This window comes from Centruroides sculpturatus, unplaced genomic scaffold, assembly GCF_000671375.1.
Source record: "Centruroides sculpturatus isolate CEXI.00-Female unplaced genomic scaffold, Cexi_2.0 scaffold78, whole genome shotgun sequence".
In the NCBI taxonomy this organism is placed as follows: domain Eukaryota; kingdom Metazoa; phylum Arthropoda; class Arachnida; order Scorpiones; family Buthidae; genus Centruroides; species Centruroides sculpturatus.
Window position 1 is genome coordinate 207,179 of NW_019384629.1, and position 22,517 is coordinate 229,695.

General features: G+C 29.0%; 1 protein-coding gene across 1 annotated transcript in view; it reads right to left on the bottom strand.

The window, feature by feature from the left end:
• LOC111625695 (glutamate-rich protein 2-like) overlaps positions 1-22,517 on the bottom strand; it is a 43,145-nt gene that overhangs the window by 5,416 nt on the left and 15,212 nt on the right. Inside the window, exons 2-5 of the mRNA XM_023368906.1 lie at positions 21,891-21,993; positions 18,364-18,421; positions 18,214-18,285; positions 18,019-18,139 (exon numbers count right to left, since the gene is read on the bottom strand). Of these exons, the coding sequence (XP_023224674.1) occupies positions 18,019-18,139; positions 18,214-18,285; positions 18,364-18,421; positions 21,891-21,993 (354 nt within the window). The remainder of the gene's footprint in view (positions 1-18,018; positions 18,140-18,213; positions 18,286-18,363; positions 18,422-21,890; positions 21,994-22,517) is intronic.

Consider the following 22,517-nt stretch of genomic DNA (forward strand, 5'->3'; position numbering starts at 1 on the left):
ATCAGGCAGGTAGCAGAAGCATTGGGCTACAAGAGGAATGTTATAAAGGGGATTATCAATAAATTAGAAGTTGGTACAGATATAGTAACTGGTCGAGGTCCATCTACATACACAAAATTTACATACACCAAGCGCTTAGGAAGCATTATGAAATAAATTGCAAATAAAAAAGATACAAGGATGGTCTTAAAAAGAGCTCCGAATTTGTACAGAATACTTAGAAACAATAAAGGGGTGGTTAAAAAAAGATATGTCGGGTGTATATAAGATCACATACGAGAATCAGATGTTAGGAATAAATAAAGAATATGTTGGGGTTACTACTAGAAACCTAGGTGTAAGGATAAAAGAACACAGATATGATAGAAAAGGTTCTAATGCCACAGTATTGGCTCAAATGGCACAAATGTAAGGTTCAATAGTACGATGGAATGAAGCGAATATCTTGAAACAGATACACTCTCCGAGTTTGGCAAGAACGGCTGAAAAATTAGAAATTTATAGAAGCAAACTTAAAGGGAATTGCATCAATGCAAGAGATGCAGAGGGACTTCCTTCCGCATGGAAGTTTGCAATTAAAAACTTTAAATAAGAGCAGGAACTGTAATAATATTTGTAGTAAAAACTCTGTATAGTTAAGTAGAGAAACTCTGTATAGTTTAGTAAGCAATATTAATATTTAGTATTAACAGTTTGTCTATTAAGTTAGAGGTATTAATATTTTGTATTCACAATTTGTTTGTTATATTTGACTATTTTATCTTATTTTTAGTATTAGCAGCATTTGTATTAATTTTATTATTTAAAAACGTTATTTGGCTATTAATAGCGTATATATTATTGGTTATTAATATTTATATTTTGTATTTTGAACTTGTTGTTCTATTTTTTGAAGTGTTCTAATTAACCTGACGATGATCCATTGATTGGATTGAAAACGTTTGTTTTAAGAATAAATCTCTCAGCGAGTGATCAGGTGTTGATTAATTAATTTAAGTCAACTATGTTCTAATTTAGAAATTCATTCTGATCTTAATCAGTTAAGTTTTCTTTGACTTTTCAATTCCCATAAATAGTTTATAAATAATTAATTATAAAATTGATATAAATGGTATAAGCATTATAACTTTTCCAAATGATAATGGCTTCTTTGAAGTAGAAGAGCATGTAGAGTCGTGGCACCCACTTGCTCCTGAGATGGGAAACTGTTCCTAAAGTCATTAACCTGAATATGGAGAAAGTAATGGGAAACTACTCCAAATAAAGCCCTAGGGGTATCTCAAGTAAAACAACCATAAAGTAACCAAAACTTAAGGCGGCCATACACGTTAAGTTAATCCTCTGAGGCTGCCTGACCTTGAGGAACTTCAGAATTTCCTATCGCCCACACACAAAGAAGAAAATCTCTCAGCAGAGGCGTAGCTAGGGTGGGACAAGTAGGGCACATGCCCTGGGTGTCACTTGCAGAGGGGTGCCAAATGGTCTCCAAGACAAATAAGATTTGTTTCTGGAAGGGGAGGGGTGCCAATATAGTGTCGTGCCCCGGGCACCAGTTATGTTCGCTACGCCATTGTCTCTCAGTCAGTCAGTCAGTCGGCCATGACATCTGATGATGACATACTGGCTGTTCTTGGATGTTTATTGACAACAAATTCTATTAAAACTCGTGGGAAAAAATATGCATAGAAGTCTATAGTGTAAGGGTAGCACTGATCACAAAATTAATTTTTCATATGAATGATTTTTTAATGGAATTATTTCAGATCACAAAATTAATTTTTCAAGAGAAATCTTGGGCTATAGATTCTGTTAAAAAGCATCAATTATCAGTGAAAGATCAATGGCAAGTCGATTTTACTACCAAAAAAATTCATGGATTAAATTTTATAGACGAATATATATTAATAATTCTCAACCACATCCGATATTAGTACAAATTGTAAACATTATTATCGCAAATTAATTTTATAATTTAATAATTAAAAAGAATTTATTAAACTTTGTCTTATTTTAAGTCATCATGTTTTAATTTACTTGGATATTATAACAATAAATTTTTTAAAATGTAAAAGAAAATGATATAGAGTATCAAGATGTTTTATGAAAACGGAAGAAATGAATTGAGAAGTTTACTAAATATTAAAATTATTTATAATTTTAATTTACTCAAGAAATTTTTTATCTGAAAATAATTTATAACCTGAAAAATTAATTTTTTAGGTTATAAATAATAAAAGTTAATGAGGTTATAGAAAATAATTCTTCCAAACATTCACGAGACATTGTTCTAACTACTCAGTGGTCTTGCAACTGAACGACACGATGGCACACACATTAAGGTCGGCCTGCGCAGTCTGACACTGTGGAGGAAAATCAAATGGTTTTTTGATTCTACTCCGGTGGTTGGTACAGTTCGCCAAAACTGTTAAATTTTCCCCCACACACTATCAGGAATTACTTAAGGTCAGGCATGCATTGTTAATCCTCAAAGGATTAACTTAACATGTATGGCCGCCTTTATACATAGTTCTCAACATGTATGCACTCAAAAGTATGCACCATTACTGGTCAGGTAATGACCAGTAATTACCTGTAAGTAATGCACCATTACTGGACAGTAATGGTCATGCACCATTACTGGTCAGGGGCCTCAGACCCCAAGGTCTGAGGCCCCTGACCAGTAATGGTGCATACTTTTTCCTCTCCTGTCAGACCTTGGGGTCTGACAGGAGAGGAAAAAGATCTCTCTTAGGTCATCAACTAGCAAAATCCCATACAATAAAGAAAATCAAAATTGCAACACAGAATGTAAGAACATTGATGAAACTGGGAAAATTAAAAAAAGCCAAGAATGAAATGTCTAGGAATAAAATACAAATTATAGGACTATGTGAAACAGGATGAAAGGAAATTGGTGATTTTACAGTGGTGACATTAGGATAATTCATAGTAGAGGAAAGAATGGTGGAAGGAATGGAGTTGCAACAATGCTTAGCAAAGAATGGACACAAAATGATAAAATTGATAATAATTCAGACATATTTTCCAACTTCTAACTCAGAGGAAAAAGTGATAGGGAAAAAATGTATGAAGACATTGAAGTACTACTAGAATTGATAACAGAAAAGGACAATGTGATACTAATGGGTAATTTTAATGTTGTTATTGGATCCCATATAAACACACAAGTAACAGAAAAATTTGGATGAGAAAATTAATCAAAGAGAAGAAAAGTTGATAAACTGATGTATTCTGTAAACAGAATGGAAGAATTATTTCCAATACTTTTTTTAAGTCCCTTACAGAAGAAGATACATGTACAATACATGTGGGTAGTGCATACTCCAAAAGATACCAAGTTGACTACTTCCTTGTAAAACAATGATACAGGAACCAGGTAAAATCCTCTCTGAAATTGGAAGGGATGGCATAAAGACAGGAATAAAGGAAACTTCCAAAAAGATATTTGGAAGAAGAAAATTGATACCTAGAAAGTCCTGGATGACAGAGAAAATACTACAGTTAATACTGTATCTAAAATAAATAAACTGAAGAAAGTTAACAACATAGAAAGATGCAAGAGAATAAAAAATAAAATTACCAATGAGTGCAGAATACAAAAAGAGAAATGGATGGAGGAAGGGTCCAAGGAGATTGAGGAAGATATAAAGAGAGGTTGACAAGACAAAACATATAAGATCAAACAGCTCAAATACACAAGATCAACTATAATCAAAGGTAAAGGCAGCAAAATTTTAATAAACAATGAAGAAATTAGTGATATTGAAAATAAATTTTTTGAAAATAAAAAATAACCGATACAGAAAATTTAGGCCCATCAACATTAGAGGAAGAATTTGACTGAGCACTCCAAAAACTGAGCTTGGGGGAAGGCAACAGAAATAGATAACATAAATATAGAGCTTTTAAAAAATGTAGAAATAGTTATAAAAAAACAATTATATAAAGTAATTTGTGACTGTTACGAAACAGGTGAGATACTGAGCAATTTTACAAAGAGCAGAACTATCATTTTGCCACAAAAAAAAAAAAAAAAAAGTTTTAGAATGTTATAATTACAGAACAATATCTCTCTTTCACATGCCTCAAAAATTCTACGACACATAGTAAAAGGCAGAACACAAAAATAGACAATTACTTGGAAGATAATCAGCTCTGCTTCCGGGCAGGTAAAGTTAGAGAGAAGCTATCTTCGCATTGAATGATTTTAGAAAGAAGCTTAGAAATGAACAGAAAAGTATATCTCACATTTAGATCTAGAAAAGGCATTTGATACAGTGAAATGGGATCTGCTATTTAAAATCAACAAAAAGGCAAGCTTAGACTGGAGGGATAAAAGGATAATTTACCTGTTATACAAGAACCAGTATATATATAAAAATATAAATGGGGTGGAGAGAGAAGCTAAGATAAAAAAGGGTGAAAGACAGGGTTGCCCACTTTCTCCTTACCTGTTTAATATATACATTGAAGAGATTACGCATAAAATGAAGGGTAAGACAAAACGTATAATGATACACTGCATCAGATTTGCAAATGATATAGTAACAATGAGTAATTCAAAAAGAGAAATGAATCATATGCTTAGTATACTGCACAAAAACTTACATCAATGAGGTTTAAAGATAAACATTAAGAAAACAAAGGTAATGGTAGTAGAAAAGAATACCAGGAAGACAAAACTAACATAAGGACTGACAGAAAGGAGGTGGAACAAGTAAGAAATTTCATCTATCTAATGAGTGCATCATAGCAAATAACAGATTTATAAAGGAGATAAAAAAAAAGGATAGGAATCATAAAACAAGTTTTCCAAAACAAAAGAAATCTAATGTCAAAATACCTAAATATGGAAGCTAAGAAAACAGTTACTAAGACACTTCTATGGAGCATTTTTCTGTATGGAAGTGAATGCTGGATACCAAGGAAAGCTAGAGATGATCTGTCTGGAGGCAGCAAAAATATGGAAATGGAAGAAAGTAAACAAAACAAGCTGGACTGAACAGAAAACAAATGAAACAATTCTGAGGGAAGTGGCAGAACAAAGGAAGTTAATACAGGCAATAGGGAAAAGGAAAATCAAATTTATAGGCACAGCAATTTTCTACAAGCTATCCATGAAGAAAATATTCTTGGAAAGAAAGGAGGAGGAAATGTCTTGAAGAGGTCATGCTTCTTTGGGTTTCCAAAATTATTATGAATTAAAAAGGATTGCAATGGACAGAGAGCATTGGTTGCCATGACAAGGCAAAGCCTTTAGTAATAGATAGATAGATTCTCATCTTGCACACACTATACATCATGAATCTAAGAATATTGAAAGTTTTGCACATTTTTTGCAAATACCTTAAGGGTCATTCAAATATGATGTCACCAATTTTTAGACACCCCCATGCTGATGTCATACTTGCTGATCTGCCACTCAATATCAAAATCAATCATTTCCATAAGCAAATATACAGCATATTAATTTATCCATATTTCCTTCCAAGGAAAGACTAATTTTAAAAACAGGCAATAGGAAAAGAAAAAGAAATTTATTGATTTACCAAAGAAGACTCTGATGACATTGCTTAAGTAATTCAACTCATATCAATAGCTTTCAGCAGTATCTCTATCAGTAATGGTTAAATCTTTTCATATTAAAAGTTCCAACATGGTCACACTGTACTAAATATGCTATTTAATTAATCAATAACTTGCTGTGTGATCATTGATCAAAATATTTCTGCATAATGATTTTAGTAAAAAAAATTATTTCAAATAGGAAAATTTTTGAGAATCTTTAGATCATTATTCTACTCACACTCCTTCATCCCATCATAATCTATCACATAAATTGTACAGTACATATCCCTCTTCCAAGTGAGAATGTCATATTTGAAGGACCTTCTTATATATATTTTATACAAATTTTTTTATACCCTGAATTCCGTATAGATTGTGGGAAAGAGAAATTGAAAAAAAGTCATTATTCTCACAAAAAAGAGACTTAAATAATTTGTTTACTTTACATTATTAATAATGGATTATGAAAAGTTATTAGTAGAGTTAGTTTTGTTGAATTTATAAGTTTAAAGCACACATTTTTAAATTATTCTCATAATAAAAATCAATTTTCCAACAGACAAAAAATGAATTAGACAAAATTCTAGTATAAAAATATTTAAAAAATTACTGTAAAATAAAGATATTTTTAAATTTAATAAAAAGTAAAATACATCACAAATGGATACGAGTCCAATTTTGCTTGCCATGTCCAATCACCAGGAATTATTTCCATTGCAGAGACAACCTTTCTTTAGAGGCTTGTATCCATTTGTGATGTATTTTACTTTTTATTAAATTGTAATTCTGCCAGCCCTTTTCTACAAAGAAATATTTTTAAATCATAAATTTATGTTTCTGAACTCAGTAAAATTATTGTACTTGTAGAAAATATACACATGATTTTTTCAAAAAAATCTGCAGAACTCTGTTAGAATTTGTTAGAAAAATATATAATATGCACATTAAGGTGATAGCAGCACCAAATTTCACTCTAGTGACTAAATTTTGAAGTAAAAAGTTATTTTTCCAAAAATTAAACCACACACTCAGGACAGTATATTTACCAAATCTGGTTAAGATTTGCCTAATGGTTCTTTCTACAGTGAGCTCTGAACATCTACTGTTTAATTATGATCATCCTGTATTTTAAATTAAATATATTCAACTAACATTAATTATAAAATTTTTCAAGAATTATCATTTTTTTTAAAGATTTATACATAAAAGTTGTATACAATTTAAAATACAAATATATTGGCAACTTTTATACTTAAATTTTATTTTAAATTTAACATGGAACAACAGCTCAAACTGCTTCTACTTCATCCATCCTATCTGAATCATATTCTACACATTCAGGTATCGGAGAAAATAGCTCGTCCAATAGCTCATTTACCGTAAGCAGCTATTCAAGTGAAATTGTATCTGTAAATGAACGATCTTCATTTTCTCCATNTAGCCAAATAACGTTTTTAAATAATAAAATTAATACAAATGCTGCTAATACTAAAAATAAAATAAAATAGTCAAATATAACAAACAAATTGTGAATACAAAATATTAATACCTCTAACTTAATAGACAAACTGTTAATACTAAATATTAATATTGCTTACTAAACTATACAGACATTTATTGATAGACAGGGATGCAGAAATAGAAAGAATCAGGCAGGTAGCAGAAGCATTGGGCTACAAGAGGAATGTTATAAAGGGGATTATCAATAAATTAGAAGTTGGTACAGATATAGTAACTGGTCGAGGTCCATCTACATACACAAAATTTACATACACCAAGCGCTTAGGAAGCATTATGAAATAAATTGCAAATAAAAAAGATACAAGGATGGTCTTAAAAAGAGCTCCGAATTTGTACAGAATACTTAGAAACAATAAAGGGGTGGTTAAAAAAAGATATGTCGGGTGTATATAAGATCACATACGAGAATCAGATGTTAGGAATAAATAAAGAATATGTTGGGGTTACTACTAGAAACCTAGGTGTAAGGATAAAAGAACACAGATATGATAGAAAAGGTTCTAATGCCACAGTATTGGCTCAAATGGCACAAATGTAAGGTTCAATAGTACGATGGGATGAAGCGAATATCTTGAAACAGATACACTCTCCGAGTTTGGCAAGAACGGCTGAAAAATTAGAAATTTATAGAAGCAAACTTAAAGGGAATTGCATCAATGCAAGAGATGCAGAGGGACTTCCTTCCGCATGGAAGTTTGCAATTAAAAACTTTAAATAAGAGCAGGAACTGTAATAATATTTGTAGTAAAAACTCTGTATAGTTAAGTAGAGAAACTCTGTATAGTTTAGTAAGCAATATTAATATTTAGTATTAACAGTTTGTCTATTAAGTTAGAGGTATTAATATTTTGTATTCACAATTTGTTTGTTATATTTGACTATTTTATCTTATTTTTAGTATTAGCAGCATTTGTATTAATTTTATTATTTAAAAACGTTATTTGGCTATTAATAGCGTATATATTATTGGTTATTAATATTTATATTTTGTATTTTGAACTTGTTGTTCTATTTTTTGAAGTGTTCTAATTAACCTGACGATGATCCATTGATTGGATTGAAAACGTTTGTTTTAAGAATAAATCTCTCAGCGAGTGATCAGGTGTTGATTAATTAATTTAAGTCAACTATGTTCTAATTTAGAAATTCATTCTGATCTTAATCAGTTAAGTTTTCTTTGACTTTTCAATTCCCATAAATAGTTTTGCTGTTAATAGCATATTGGTTATCGGTTATTAATATTTATATTTTTGTATTTTAAACCTGTTATTCTGTTTTTGAAATGTTCTAATTAACCTGACGATAATTCATTGATTGAATTGAAAACGTTTGTTTAAAGAATAAATCTCTCAGCGAGTGATCAGGTGTTGATTAATTCATTATTTTCTGCTGAGCACGCTTTGGGTTGTTTAATAGTCTATTTAATCAAAAATATTTGTAATTTGGTGTACCGAAGTGCTATGGATTAAACACATTTTTACACATAGTTTATGTTTATACTTGAAAAATATTCCATTTTATTATTACGTTCGCGGATATAATAAAGANAAAAAAAAAAAAAAAAGTTTTAGAATGTTATAATTACAGAACAATATCTCTCTTTCACATGCCTCAAAAATTCTACGACACATAGTAAAAGGCAGAACACAAAAATAGACAATTACTTGGAAGATAATCAGCTCTGCTTCCGGGCAGGTAAAGTTAGAGAGAAGCTATCTTCGCATTGAATGATTTTAGAAAGAAGCTTAGAAATGAACAGAAAAGTATATCTCACATTTAGATCTAGAAAAGGCATTTGATACAGTGAAATGGGATCTGCTATTTAAAATCAACAAAAAGGCAAGCTTAGACTGGAGGGATAAAAGGATAATTTACCTGTTATACAAGAACCAGTATATATATAAAAATATAAATGGGGTGGAGAGAGAAGCTAAGATAAAAAAGGGTGAAAGACAGGGTTGCCCACTTTCTCCTTACCTGTTTAATATATACATTGAAGAGATTACGCATAAAATGAAGGGTAAGACAAAACGTATAATGATACACTGCATCAGATTTGCAAATGATATAGTAACAATGAGTAATTCAAAAAGAGAAATGAATCATATGCTTAGTATACTGCACAAAAACTTACATCAATGAGGTTTAAAGATAAACATTAAGAAAACAAAGGTAATGGTAGTAGAAAAGAATACCAGGAAGACAAAACTAACATAAGGACTGACAGAAAGGAGGTGGAACAAGTAAGAAATTTCATCTATCTAATGAGTGCATCATAGCAAATAACAGATTTATAAAGGAGATAAAAAAAAAGGATAGGAATCATAAAACAAGTTTTCCAAAACAAAAGAAATCTAATGTCAAAATACCTAAATATGGAAGCTAAGAAAACAGTTACTAAGACACTTCTATGGAGCATTTTTCTGTATGGAAGTGAATGCTGGATACCAAGGAAAGCTAGAGATGATCTGTCTGGAGGCAGCAAAAATATGGAAATGGAAGAAAGTAAACAAAACAAGCTGGACTGAACAGAAAACAAATGAAACAATTCTGAGGGAAGTGGCAGAACAAAGGAAGTTAATACAGGCAATAGGGAAAAGGAAAATCAAATTTATAGGCACAGCAATTTTCTACAAGCTATCCATGAAGAAAATATTCTTGGAAAGAAAGGAGGAGGAAATGTCTTGAAGAGGTCATGCTTCTTTGGGTTTCCAAAATTATTATGAATTAAAAAGGATTGCAATGGACAGAGAGCATTGGTTGCCATGACAAGGCAAAGCCTTTAGTAATAGATAGATAGATTCTCATCTTGCACACACTATACATCATGAATCTAAGAATATTGAAAGTTTTGCACATTTTTTGCAAATACCTTAAGGGTCATTCAAATATGATGTCACCAATTTTTAGACACCCCCATGCTGATGTCATACTTGCTGATCTGCCACTCAATATCAAAATCAATCATTTCCATAAGCAAATATACAGCATATTAATTTATCCATATTTCCTTCCAAGGAAAGACTAATTTTAAAAACAGGCAATAGGAAAAGAAAAAGAAATTTATTGATTTACCAAAGAAGACTCTGATGACATTGCTTAAGTAATTCAACTCATATCAATAGCTTTCAGCAGTATCTCTATCAGTAATGGTTAAATCTTTTCATATTAAAAGTTCCAACATGGTCACACTGTACTAAATATGCTATTTAATTAATCAATAACTTGCTGTGTGATCATTGATCAAAATATTTCTGCATAATGATTTTAGTAAAAAAAATTATTTCAAATAGGAAAATTTTTGAGAATCTTTAGATCATTATTCTACTCACACTCCTTCATCCCATCATAATCTATCACATAAATTGTACAGTACATATCCCTCTTCCAAGTGAGAATGTCATATTTGAAGGACCTTCTTATATATATTTTATACAAATTTTTTTATACCCTGAATTCCGTATAGATTGTGGGAAAGAGAAATTGAAAAAAAGTCATTATTCTCACAAAAAAGAGACTTAAATAATTTGTTTACTTTACATTATTAATAATGGATTATGAAAAGTTATTAGTAGAGTTAGTTTTGTTGAATTTATAAGTTTAAAGCACACATTTTTAAATTATTCTCATAATAAAAATCAATTTTCCAACAGACAAAAAATGAATTAGACAAAATTCTAGTATAAAAATATTTAAAAAATTACTGTAAAATAAAGATATTTTTAAATTTAATAAAAAGTAAAATACATCACAAATGGATACGAGTCCAATTTTGCTTGCCATGTCCAATCACCAGGAATTATTTCCATTGCAGAGACAACCTTTCTTTAGAGGCTTGTATCCATTTGTGATGTATTTTACTTTTTATTAAATTGTAATTCTGCCAGCCCTTTTCTACAAAGAAATATTTTTAAATCATAAATTTATGTTTCTGAACTCAGTAAAATTATTGTACTTGTAGAAAATATACACATGATTTTTTCAAAAAAATCTGCAGAACTCTGTTAGAATTTGTTAGAAAAATATATAATATGCACATTAAGGTGATAGCAGCACCAAATTTCACTCTAGTGACTAAATTTTGAAGTAAAAAGTTATTTTTCCAAAAATTAAACCACACACTCAGGACAGTATATTTACCAAATCTGGTTAAGATTTGCCTAATGGTTCTTTCTACAGTGAGCTCTGAACATCTACTGTTTAATTATGATCATCCTGTATTTTAAATTAAATATATTCAACTAACATTAATTATAAAATTTTTCAAGAATTATCATTTTTTTTAAAGATGAACATATATTTTTTTTTATAAACAGTGATTATATTAAATAATGAAATAAAAAAAAATACAGAAAAAGTTATTTTCTATTGTATTGAACCTAAATTCATTTTCTAATAAATGAAATTATCTTTAAAATAAAAAATTTCCAGATTTATAATTAATATTTATAAATAATTTATAATAATTGAAATCATTCTTGAAATCATGAAAACAATATATTGTTCAAAACTTTTTGTATCTCTAAGAGAACTGAATTGATTTTACACATTAAAAAGGAAATCACATGAATCATAAACATTCAAGTTAGTAATATTTACTCACTGAATAATCTACAGGTGAAAAATTAAGGAAAAAGTGACTCTCATTACTCATAGAACTGCCAAAGGATGTTTTGGAAAGTGAAAGTAAAAATTTTTAGATATATCACCTGTGCAACCTCTTATGTAATCTAAGTAAATATGAAAATTCCAAAACATAAGTACAGAAGGAAGTAGGAAAATTACAAAAATTTATTTCATTATTTATTTTTATTAAACTTCTTAATAACAATGAAAATAAAAATAAGTATTTTTAAAAAATGAAATTGATTTTCTAATTTAGAGCATTTATATATTTATTAAATACAGTGATCGGTTAACAAACATAATCTGTTCCAAGACTTTCTTCGCTATCCGCATTGTTCGTTAACCGTTTATCGATTTACCATATGTTTTTATGGTAATTTGATTATTTCATTCTGGAGACACCAAAAAATAATAAATATATACTTAATAATAAAAAATGTAATAATAATACATATAAAGATGTAATAATAAAAATACATATATACACAGTCTTGCATTTTTATTAGTCATGTTTTTTCCATTTGTGAAGGTTAAAGAATCTGTCTAATGTCGGTTGCTTTTCTCTCTTCTTCAGGATTTTTCAGAAGTAATTACTAGCATTGTAATTGTAGAGATCCCCAAGCCTGGTTTGAATGCAATTGTAACACTGTTGTTCTGACATCCTCCCACTTCTTCAAAAGATCTTTAACAGCAGATCCTGTTTTAGGCGTTAATCCTCTTTTTCAGAAGAAAACATATCTCACCGAGTTTCTTGGTGTTCTTCATTCAAGAGTTCTTGTTGTTGTTCTGTTATCAGATCAGTTTCAGTTCCATTATGAGCTTTTCAATGTTCTTTATTTCCCAGAAGTGATTTTTATTACTCCTTAAGCTGCTTGAGTCGTCTTGATTATACAGTATCTTTCTTAGATAAAATTGAACTGCAGCCTACTGTAGACCTGTTCTAGCCATACTGCCCAGCAACATCAGATGTCTTCTGCCCACTCTCTACCTTTGCTATTATACTCTCACCTTTCGAAAATAAAAACCGACACAAAACTTAACGAGTGCCCGCCCGCAGTATCATAAATACTATAAAAGATTTGTTTCTGTCAGAAAAGTAAAACGCTAAAATTACAAGGGAGAGTTTCAAAGTTCAGAAGAATACTATCCAATCAGTATATACCAAGTTGCGCGTCAATGTCGATGTCTTCCGCATTCCGAAAAGTTTTGAATTGTTGCCTGAAGACAAGGGAAGAGCAATCAGTATTCATTATTTTGCGTCGCTTCTTCTTGTGTTTGTTCTGTGAGGTTTTCGTTGTCCAAATATAAAAATCTTTTGAGAAAGTGTTCGTTATCCAATTTGTTCGTTAACCGATCACCCACTGTATTCTGTGTCAAAATTTTATAAAAGTGGCACTTTTAACTATTCAAAAACAAGAATCAACTAATAGATTTAATTAAAAATTCATTGAATAATATTTTTACTATTCATAACTTATATGTAACATTTGTAATGGTTGTTTTTGTTACAAAATAATACTTCAAATTTACTTTTTATTTTTATCACTTACCAACTACTGTACTTAAATAAATTTTGGATTCATTAAATTAGCAAATTATTTCATTATTATTACTAACGTTTTAAGATAAAATAATTAAGTTAATAAAAAAATAAGAACTTTCATTTAAATTTAAGGATAAGATATTATGTGAAAAAATGTATTACTTTCATCATTCATAAATATTTCATTTTTATTTTACATCGAGATTATTCAGTAGATAACCAGGTCACATATAATAAAAGTATTATTTTCAAAATTGAAAAATTAATTAAAATACAGTATTTTCATATGAAAATCCAAAAATTTTTAAATGTTAACAAACATAAAATAAAGTAAAAACAATAAACAAAATATATATATATATTTATAACAAATTAAATAGGTTAAAAATTCTAACTTCTTATTATAATTTAATCTATTGACAATATAAAATAAATGATTTAACACAGTATATTAATTAGTAATTTAAATATCCAAATATAATTATGAAAGTTATTCATAATATATTGTAATAAGTAAATATTACATATATATAAGTATACATATAAGTAATAAATACTTAAGCTAGGAAAACAAGTATTTTTCAATCTGCCAATAAAGAAACATTATTATTTGATGCTACTATTTCTTTATTATTAGATTACAAAATATATGTCTTTCTAGTTTTAGAATTATAATAAAAAAAGCTATAATGGAATTATTATTTTCTTTATATTGGTAACAATATAAATTATGCTGAAGGCAAAATTCCAGATGGTTTTGAAGATAGAAATCACATGATAAAACAATCATACAATTTTTGTAAGAATTGAACAACAGCATTCCTTATTTCAAAAATTATAATTGGAGGACTTTAACAATAGATAATCTTTTTCATTGTATCTTATATATAGAAATGAAGTTCAAGATTTTGACTGTGTAATAAGGAAATTCAGTTTTCTAAAATAATGCTTATTCTAAAACAGCATCTAGCATTTTAAGATAATGTTAATATAGGTTGTCTGAAAAGTTACTGTGCAGTGAGAAATTTGTAATGACATTAAAGGTATACTTATAGCATTGTATATGAGACCTGTAAGTCATTCCTGCTTTTTAACTTTTGCAGCAGATAACATTATTGCTTGCTCACAGATATTCTGGTTTCTGGAAGACTTCTTTGTTGATAGCATAATCTTCCATGGAATCGGGCCTGCTAAGTCTCCAGACTGCACTACCCTGGTTTTTGAAGTCTCTGGCAGACATTTTCAGTATTTTCTGACATTTCTCATTTCAATAGGAGAAACTACAATATTGTATGTAAAACTTCAATTTTATTAAAACTTTTATTTAAACCTTTTCCACTGCAGAATAACTTTTCAGATACCCTGTAGTGTAGCAAGTTGTCTACTTTGAAAACTTGTCTTAAATATGATTTTATTCATTTCAGACCAGGTTTGCTATATTGTCTTCATGCATATATGTATAGAGTGGTACTTTGTACTATGACCATTCCAGAGTTTAAACAATGCTTCTGTGTTCATACTACATGACAGAAAAAAGATGTCCTTGCTACATAAAAACTAGTGTTTTGGAATTGGAGTCAATAAAATTCTTTCAACTCCGGTGACTCCAACCTCAAAGTTTACTGTTTTTAAAATTTGAAGTAAGAAAAATACTTTTTAATGAATTAGTATCTAAAGAAATTTCTTACAAAACGGACACTTCGATAAATTTAGATATCAAAATGATATTAACCCATGAACGCTATTTCCTAGCAAAATGTTTCCTGTGTATCTCATGCAACCTGCTCTATACTTTCAGATAATAGCTTTTATTAATTTAAGGCTCACCAGTGGCCATGTGGATAAATCCACTTAACATTTACAGTTACTCATGGGATCGTGCCTGGAAAGTAAACACGGTATTGCTTGGAAGCACCAAGCTTATCTTTACCAAAGAGAAGTTTCAAGAAAAAATTTGACTTTCATTTCGGTTGGCATAATTTTTACTTAGCACAATATTTTTGTTACATCTCAGATGTTAAAGTGTCATGTCAGATGATGAGTCAGAATCAGACTTTTTGTTTACTGACTCCACCACATTGGTAAAACACCATCTGTTGTGTACCCAAGTCATCTCTTATTCTTGTAGTGAAAGCATCTTTTGCATTATGTTTGTGTGTTAGTGCTTTTCCACTTTAATTTTGGTTATGTATATATAACTTCTACAGTGTTTGGTTATATATGTAACTCATACTTATTACCTACAGCATGCAAGAAGTATGGAAGCAATGAAGCCTGGGAGGTTATAGTATCAACAATTGAGATGAAAAAGGAACTTATCACAAAGCATGAAAGTGATATATGTGTAGTTGGTCTGGTGGCTATGTTAAAGGTGCCAAAGTTGATGGTGTGGACCATTCTTAAGAAAAAGGAAGCAGCAAAAACAGCAAATGTGGTGTGACAATATTGACCTCCAGGAGATTGTTTGGAAAAATGTGATTGCCTCTCATTACCCACACAAGGAGTTTTTCCAAGATGGAAAAACTCCTTGTGTGGGTAATGAGAGGCAATTGGCTGGTGATATCATCTCTGAGTGAATTATTTGTGAGAAAGACAAGTAACTGCACAGTTACCTTAAGAAATGGGACAACATCCTCACTAAAGGTACAGTAAATGCAATTTCCATTTTATTATACAATATTTACATATTTTATTTATTTTTTCGTGTTTTAATTTATTATTTAGGGCATTTAACTCTGTTATTTTTACCTTAAATTATGTGTATTTGTTGTTTAAGTTTATTGAATTGTTTAGTGTTTGGAAACATATTAATTCATTTTCTATTATTTCTAATGGGGGATTCCTCTGCCTGCTTCTTGGTTTAAAATATCACTAAGATGTCTTTCTTTTAGCCTCCATGTCATCACTAATCACTATCACTGTCAATATCTAACAATACTGTCTGAACTCTTGCCATCCTACATTTACCTATTTTATTTGTCAACTTCTAACTCATCATCCTCTAATCATATCTAAGTTATTATGTGCCTGTAAATATGTTGAATATGTTATCTAAATAGTTGGAATATCTTCTTTTTCCTTTAACAGTCTATATTTGAAATCCAAGAACTAAATTTATTGACTTTTAATCCCCCTCTCTAAGCTGTTCCTAACTTTTTTGGCTCAACTTTAATCTCTCTATATCATATTAATAAACACAATATAAACTGTGAATAACATATATCATAGCTCTTTTCTCACTGCAAACTACAATAATTTACCTAATATTAATAAATAAATAAAAAGATATGGGCTTAACCTTGATAAATCCCAAAGCCACAGTAAATCCTAAGTCTCTTTTTTTCTAACACTTTAAATCTATCCTATCTTAACACATAGTTTAACATTTCTATACATTTCCATAATTAAATGTACATAATTCTCATCATTCCCTTTTCTTCTTGATTCAGAGAGTTCTTGGGAATCCCAAAGACATCCCTTATTAATAATGTGTATACAAGCTTAACTATAAATTTTTTGACATTTTCTTGCCTTAACGAAAACTCCCAAAAATATTTTAAAATGAACATAACTCATAAGCAAAAATGGTCTAATCAACTTAAAGTCTAAAATTGTGAAAGTGACAGTTAATAGAAATATAAATATTAATGACATTTACGAATAAATAATGTTCAAAATTGGATTAAAATATTATTTATAAGCAGTCCTTTAAAATAGACAAAAGAAATATCTGAGTTAAAACAAGAAAATTTCATATATTAAAAAAAATTTCAAATGTTTACAGCTGACTCACACTATGCTCCAGCCAAACTTAAGACTACATGCGATTGAAGTGCTCGAAGTGGCAGAAATATTTATTACACCAGAATAGTAGCATTACAGCTATTGGCAGCGCAAGGACCAGTATATCTATTGACTCTGGTTTGGGTATGATCAGTCCAAAAGGAAAATACCATGTATTCATAACACCCTCTCCCATCTGCATCAACTTAAGAATTTAACTTACGAATATTTATAATTAATCGTGATACATATTCTAATACTTAATTTGTAAATACTAACCTACTGCTACAGGATGAACATGAACTAAGACGTGTGCATAAAGGAGTGTATTAAGACAATGCAGATCCTATTCTTCAAGAAACATCACTCAGATGATGTGTATGTCTTCTGGATGAACCTCACAACTGCACATAACATAACATGTACAATTTCTGTGATAGAGGATTATGAAGTCTAATATGCCAACAAAGAGAACAATGTTTCAAATATTCTTCACCTACACCCAATCAAACAATTCTGGTATCAGATGAAACAGAAGATACAGACCATATTCCACAATTTAGAAACATAAGAAACTAATTTTGTTAATTTTGTGTTCCTAGATAATCATGTTATAAAAATAAAAGAAGTTTGATTTTTGTGCAAAGTTTTAGCTGTGATGCAATTTTTTTTAAATAACTAACCTACAGTAACCTTAATTTCAAAAATAGCACAACAAATATCCCAAACTTTAACCAAGATTTGTAATAAGATATTTATTAAATCATTATTATAAAGCTCTCTTTATAATAATGATATAAATCTGACTTTTCATTATCCATCTACTTAATGAAATGAAGACAGATAATGAAAACAAACAAATATAAAGTAACTTGGAAGAAAAAAATCAAAGCAACTTAAGAATATTTATAATTAATTGTGATACATATTCTAATACTTAATTTGTAAATACTAACCTACTGCTACAGGATGAACATGAACTATTACTGTTTCCACTATCAGCACTGGAATAATAATCACTGCTATCATTCTCATCAGAATCATTTTCACTCTCAGAATTTTCATCTAGTTTTGCTTCTGAATTCACATAAAATTTTTAATTGAAATAATAGAAACAAATATAGTGTGTCTTATTAAAATTTTTATCTTACCTAATTTTAATTTTTCTTCTATTAATGGAAGAAATTCTTTTGCAGTTTTATTCTCTGGTTCATACTGTAGAACTAAAAAATTAATGTACCAATTAATATTAAAAAATTGCAAAAAATACTTATTAATACTTAGTTTGGTGATCTACTCACTGATTCTGCAATAATTTAAAGCACTTTTATAATCTTTGCTCATAACAGCTGATAAAAACTGAAAATAATGCATATGAAATTATCATTAGAATTAAACTTAAAAATTATGGATAAATTCAAATTAAGACAAAGAATCTATTAATATCCAGTAAGAATTGGCAAATACTCACAAATGTTAAATGAATCATTCCTCAACACATACAACTATTAATTTTAACTTTAATTTTAAAACCAGCATGCTTTAATTCAACTTTAACAAGCATTTTCAATCTACTGTAATAACAGATCTGTTTCAGGTTTATAAAGCTTAATATTCTAATTCTGGAATGTACTTGTGATCATTGCAATATTTAAAATTTAGGAATAAATTTGAAATTTAAAAGCTGTTCTATGCCTTAAAGTTATGTGATAAATAATTATATAAATCTATATATGTAAATGAGAATGTCTGTTTCTTTGTTCGCTATGCTTAACTCTTTACTGTATGAACCTTAGTTCATTACAAGGGGTTAAAATATTACATAAAAACTGAAGTTAGTACAATTTAACAAATTAATACAATAGCTTAGTACTACACAATAAAACACAATAATAATCATTTATATATATTATGTAAATCTGAGATTAGTAAAATTTAACAAATTAATTAAATAGATTAGTACAGGATAACACAAAATAAAATACACTAAAATAATCATTTTTTGAAAAACACAATAAATTATATCTTTTCAGGATTTAAATGTTGTCAAATAGTTTTTCCTATTTGTTTCAAATTTGATTCTTTTGAACACATTCTCATGTTTCATATGTTTGCAAACTATTGCAAATTCTCTCAGGGTCTATTATTAGTCTAGTATTATATGTCAAAATATAATTTTGACCACATCTCAGCTGTAGAATTAATTGTTTTACATGATAATTTATGTCCACAGACAAATAATTATCATGTAATCTTCTCACATATAAGTAGTTTTAAAAATACAATATAATAGAGAATGCTTGTTCTTTTCCAACAAAAACCAACCTTCTTGTATGCTCTGTTCACAACACACTTTTATAATTAATGTTTGATTACTTTCAATCAAATGAAGATCTTGGTAATGAGAAACTGTGAACCATAGAACATAGAAATGAGAAACCATGTTGGTCTAACAGATTTTTCAATGCCAATGTCCAGTTATATGTATAATTATCCATCATTAAACTTAATTTATACAGTTTGTTATATGCTACTCTAACAAACTGTAATCATGTAGTTTCAACAGTCTAATCCAAAAAGAAACTATTGCTTTTATTAATAATACTGATATTCTAGAATACCAAATTCCAATCACTAACATATAAGCTGGAATTTTATGGTAAAAAAAAATTCTTCAAAGATATAAAGCAAGAACAATTTCCATTTTATTGTAATAAGTAATTGCCCATATACTGTAGGAGCAGCATATAGTAGTACAGATGAAATCATTGAGTGAAATAATTTTATATAAATATGAGCAGAATTAATTTTAACTTTTGAAAGAAGAGGCCATATAGAACACAGTGACATTTTAGCCTTACAAATACTATCATTTTTAGCTTGTAAAAACAGTCCAGAAGACAAAAATAATACTCCCAGGTATACTTAATTCATAACAGCTTGTATAAGCTGATTATTAAAAGACCATCTCTCTCTGGGTGATAGTCTACCACCTTTCATACACATTTGAAACATTTATAGTTAATCGATAGTCACAACAAAATTACTCTAGAATTGTGATTTTCTTTTTTAACATTTGTGGAGTATCAGCAAGGATTACAGTGTTGTCAGCAAATATTAGTACATGTAACTCAACTTGATCACAAAGAGAAATCCCAGATAGGTCAGATTTAGAAAGTCACACTATCAAATTCTATCAAACCATTAACATATAAATTAAAAAGCAGTGGGCTCAGAATCTCATCCTGCAAAACTCCAATATCAATACCAAATGAATCAGTCATTTCAGCTAAATCTTTACTCTTTGCAGTGGCTTTGGAATATATGTCAATTATAAAGTCAAGAAACTGTTTATTCATACCCATTCTTTCTAATAGAGACCATAAAACTTTATGATTAACGGTATCAAAAATCTACAAAAACAGCATAAAATTTTCCTCTCTTTTTCTGCAATTTTAATTGTACCAATGCATTTAATATAAATATTTGATCTGGACATGATTGGCCAGATTTTTTATCCTCATCAATCGTATCAGGATTGAAAACCTGCTTGATCATGACACAAAATATCATATTTAATAATCCAATCTTCTAATCTTTTATTTAATAAAGATGTAAATAGTTTACCATTAGAGGAACCAAAAATATAGACCAATAATTTGAGGTCATTATTGCCTTTTTTATACATTGGAAAAATCAAAGATTCAATCCATTTTTCTGGGAAAATAGAATTTCTTTTAATAGAGTTAAAAACTTCCAATGTTGTAAGAAGAAAATTTTCTGAAAAACACTTTAAATATTCTGTTCTAATAAAATCAATTACAGGTGAGGTACCAGATTTAAAACGGTTATCGCTCCTTTTAGCTCCTCCAGTGTAAAATCTCTAAAACATTCAGTTTCTATCAAAAACACTTTATACACATCTATCGACAATTGGTCATCATTAATAAGGTTCTTTAGAGAATTTTGTAGTATAATAATTGAACCATTTTTTCCAAAGAAATTCTTGAATTACCCAAAAAATTTTTACATTTTAAACTATTATTTATTTGCCAAAATGTTTTAGATTTATTGTATATCACAATCTGCTATTTAAGTTTCAAAAATAAGACTCTTTTTTCTTTTGACATAATAATTTATATTCTTTCAAATTAAATTAAACAAATCAAATTATAATTGTTCACCAAATTTCAATATGTAACAACAGTATAACAACTGAAGAGGGATGATATGAGTCTGAAATGCATTTTGTTAAAGGTACTTAAAAAGAATAAAAAAAGAGAATTACTGTATAACATACAGACGTTGTTGTGATAAGTTTTGGAAAAAAACAGCACTATCAGGTTGCTGAAATAATAATTTAAATTCTATTGTATTAAATTTTGTTTTGTGTTCTGGAGGTTTATGACACATTACATTCTAATTTGTAACATTAGAATGATTTTATTTTAATCTGAAAATGGTTACTTAAAACAATCTATTTTTGACTACTACACTTTTCAATTTTCATTTTACAATTAATTCAATTTCTTATGGATATTAAAAATTCTTTGTTTTAATTTGAATTAAAGAATAAGCCTATTAATCATCTTAATACTGCTTTAAAAGTGCTGTAACAATTTTCATTCCAAAAGTATGTTATTACTTTAGTTCAAACTTTTGAAATAGCTATTAAAATTTTAAAACGTTGAATGTAATTTAACATTAACATCTATGGGACCAAGAACACAAATTATAAGATTCTAGCTCAAATTAACTATGAATTGGAATTATCAAATCTCAAATTAATAAGTTTACTATGTATATATATATAATTCAATATACTCACCTCTGCTAATACTTCAATAGGAGCAGTAACTGTCTCATCTTCATCAAATTTATGATCTTGAACAGCATCTTCCCAAATTTCACCATCTTTTACATCAGAGTTTCTGTAAAATTTATTAATATTTAAAATTTAAAAATACATTTAAACAGTTTGCACACATAAAATACATGAAAAAGAAAAGCACATATGCAGAATAATATACACATACAGTAGAGCCTCAATTATCCGACCCCCGATTAACCGGCACCTCGGTTAACCGACCATCCTAGTCGGCAAATTTCAAATGTCCGCTAGTGATGTGATGCTACAATATTTGGCTATGTCTTGGCTACTTTAATATTATTTTTACGTGTTTTGGCTGGCAACATCATTCTACCATGAAAGGGAGCCAGTATTTAAACGAGGCTTAATTTTCTAATTTTTAACGATACAATAACAACGATTATTATTTTAAAAAATTTTTGTTAGGCTTAACATTGATGAAAATTCAACGCAAAGTAGGTTAATAGCTATATACTAATATACTAATTACATGGGATATAATAATATACTACACTAATAATGGATTTTTTCATACTTTTCGGTTATCCGACTTTTCAATTATCCGACCAACCCCAGTCCCCAATT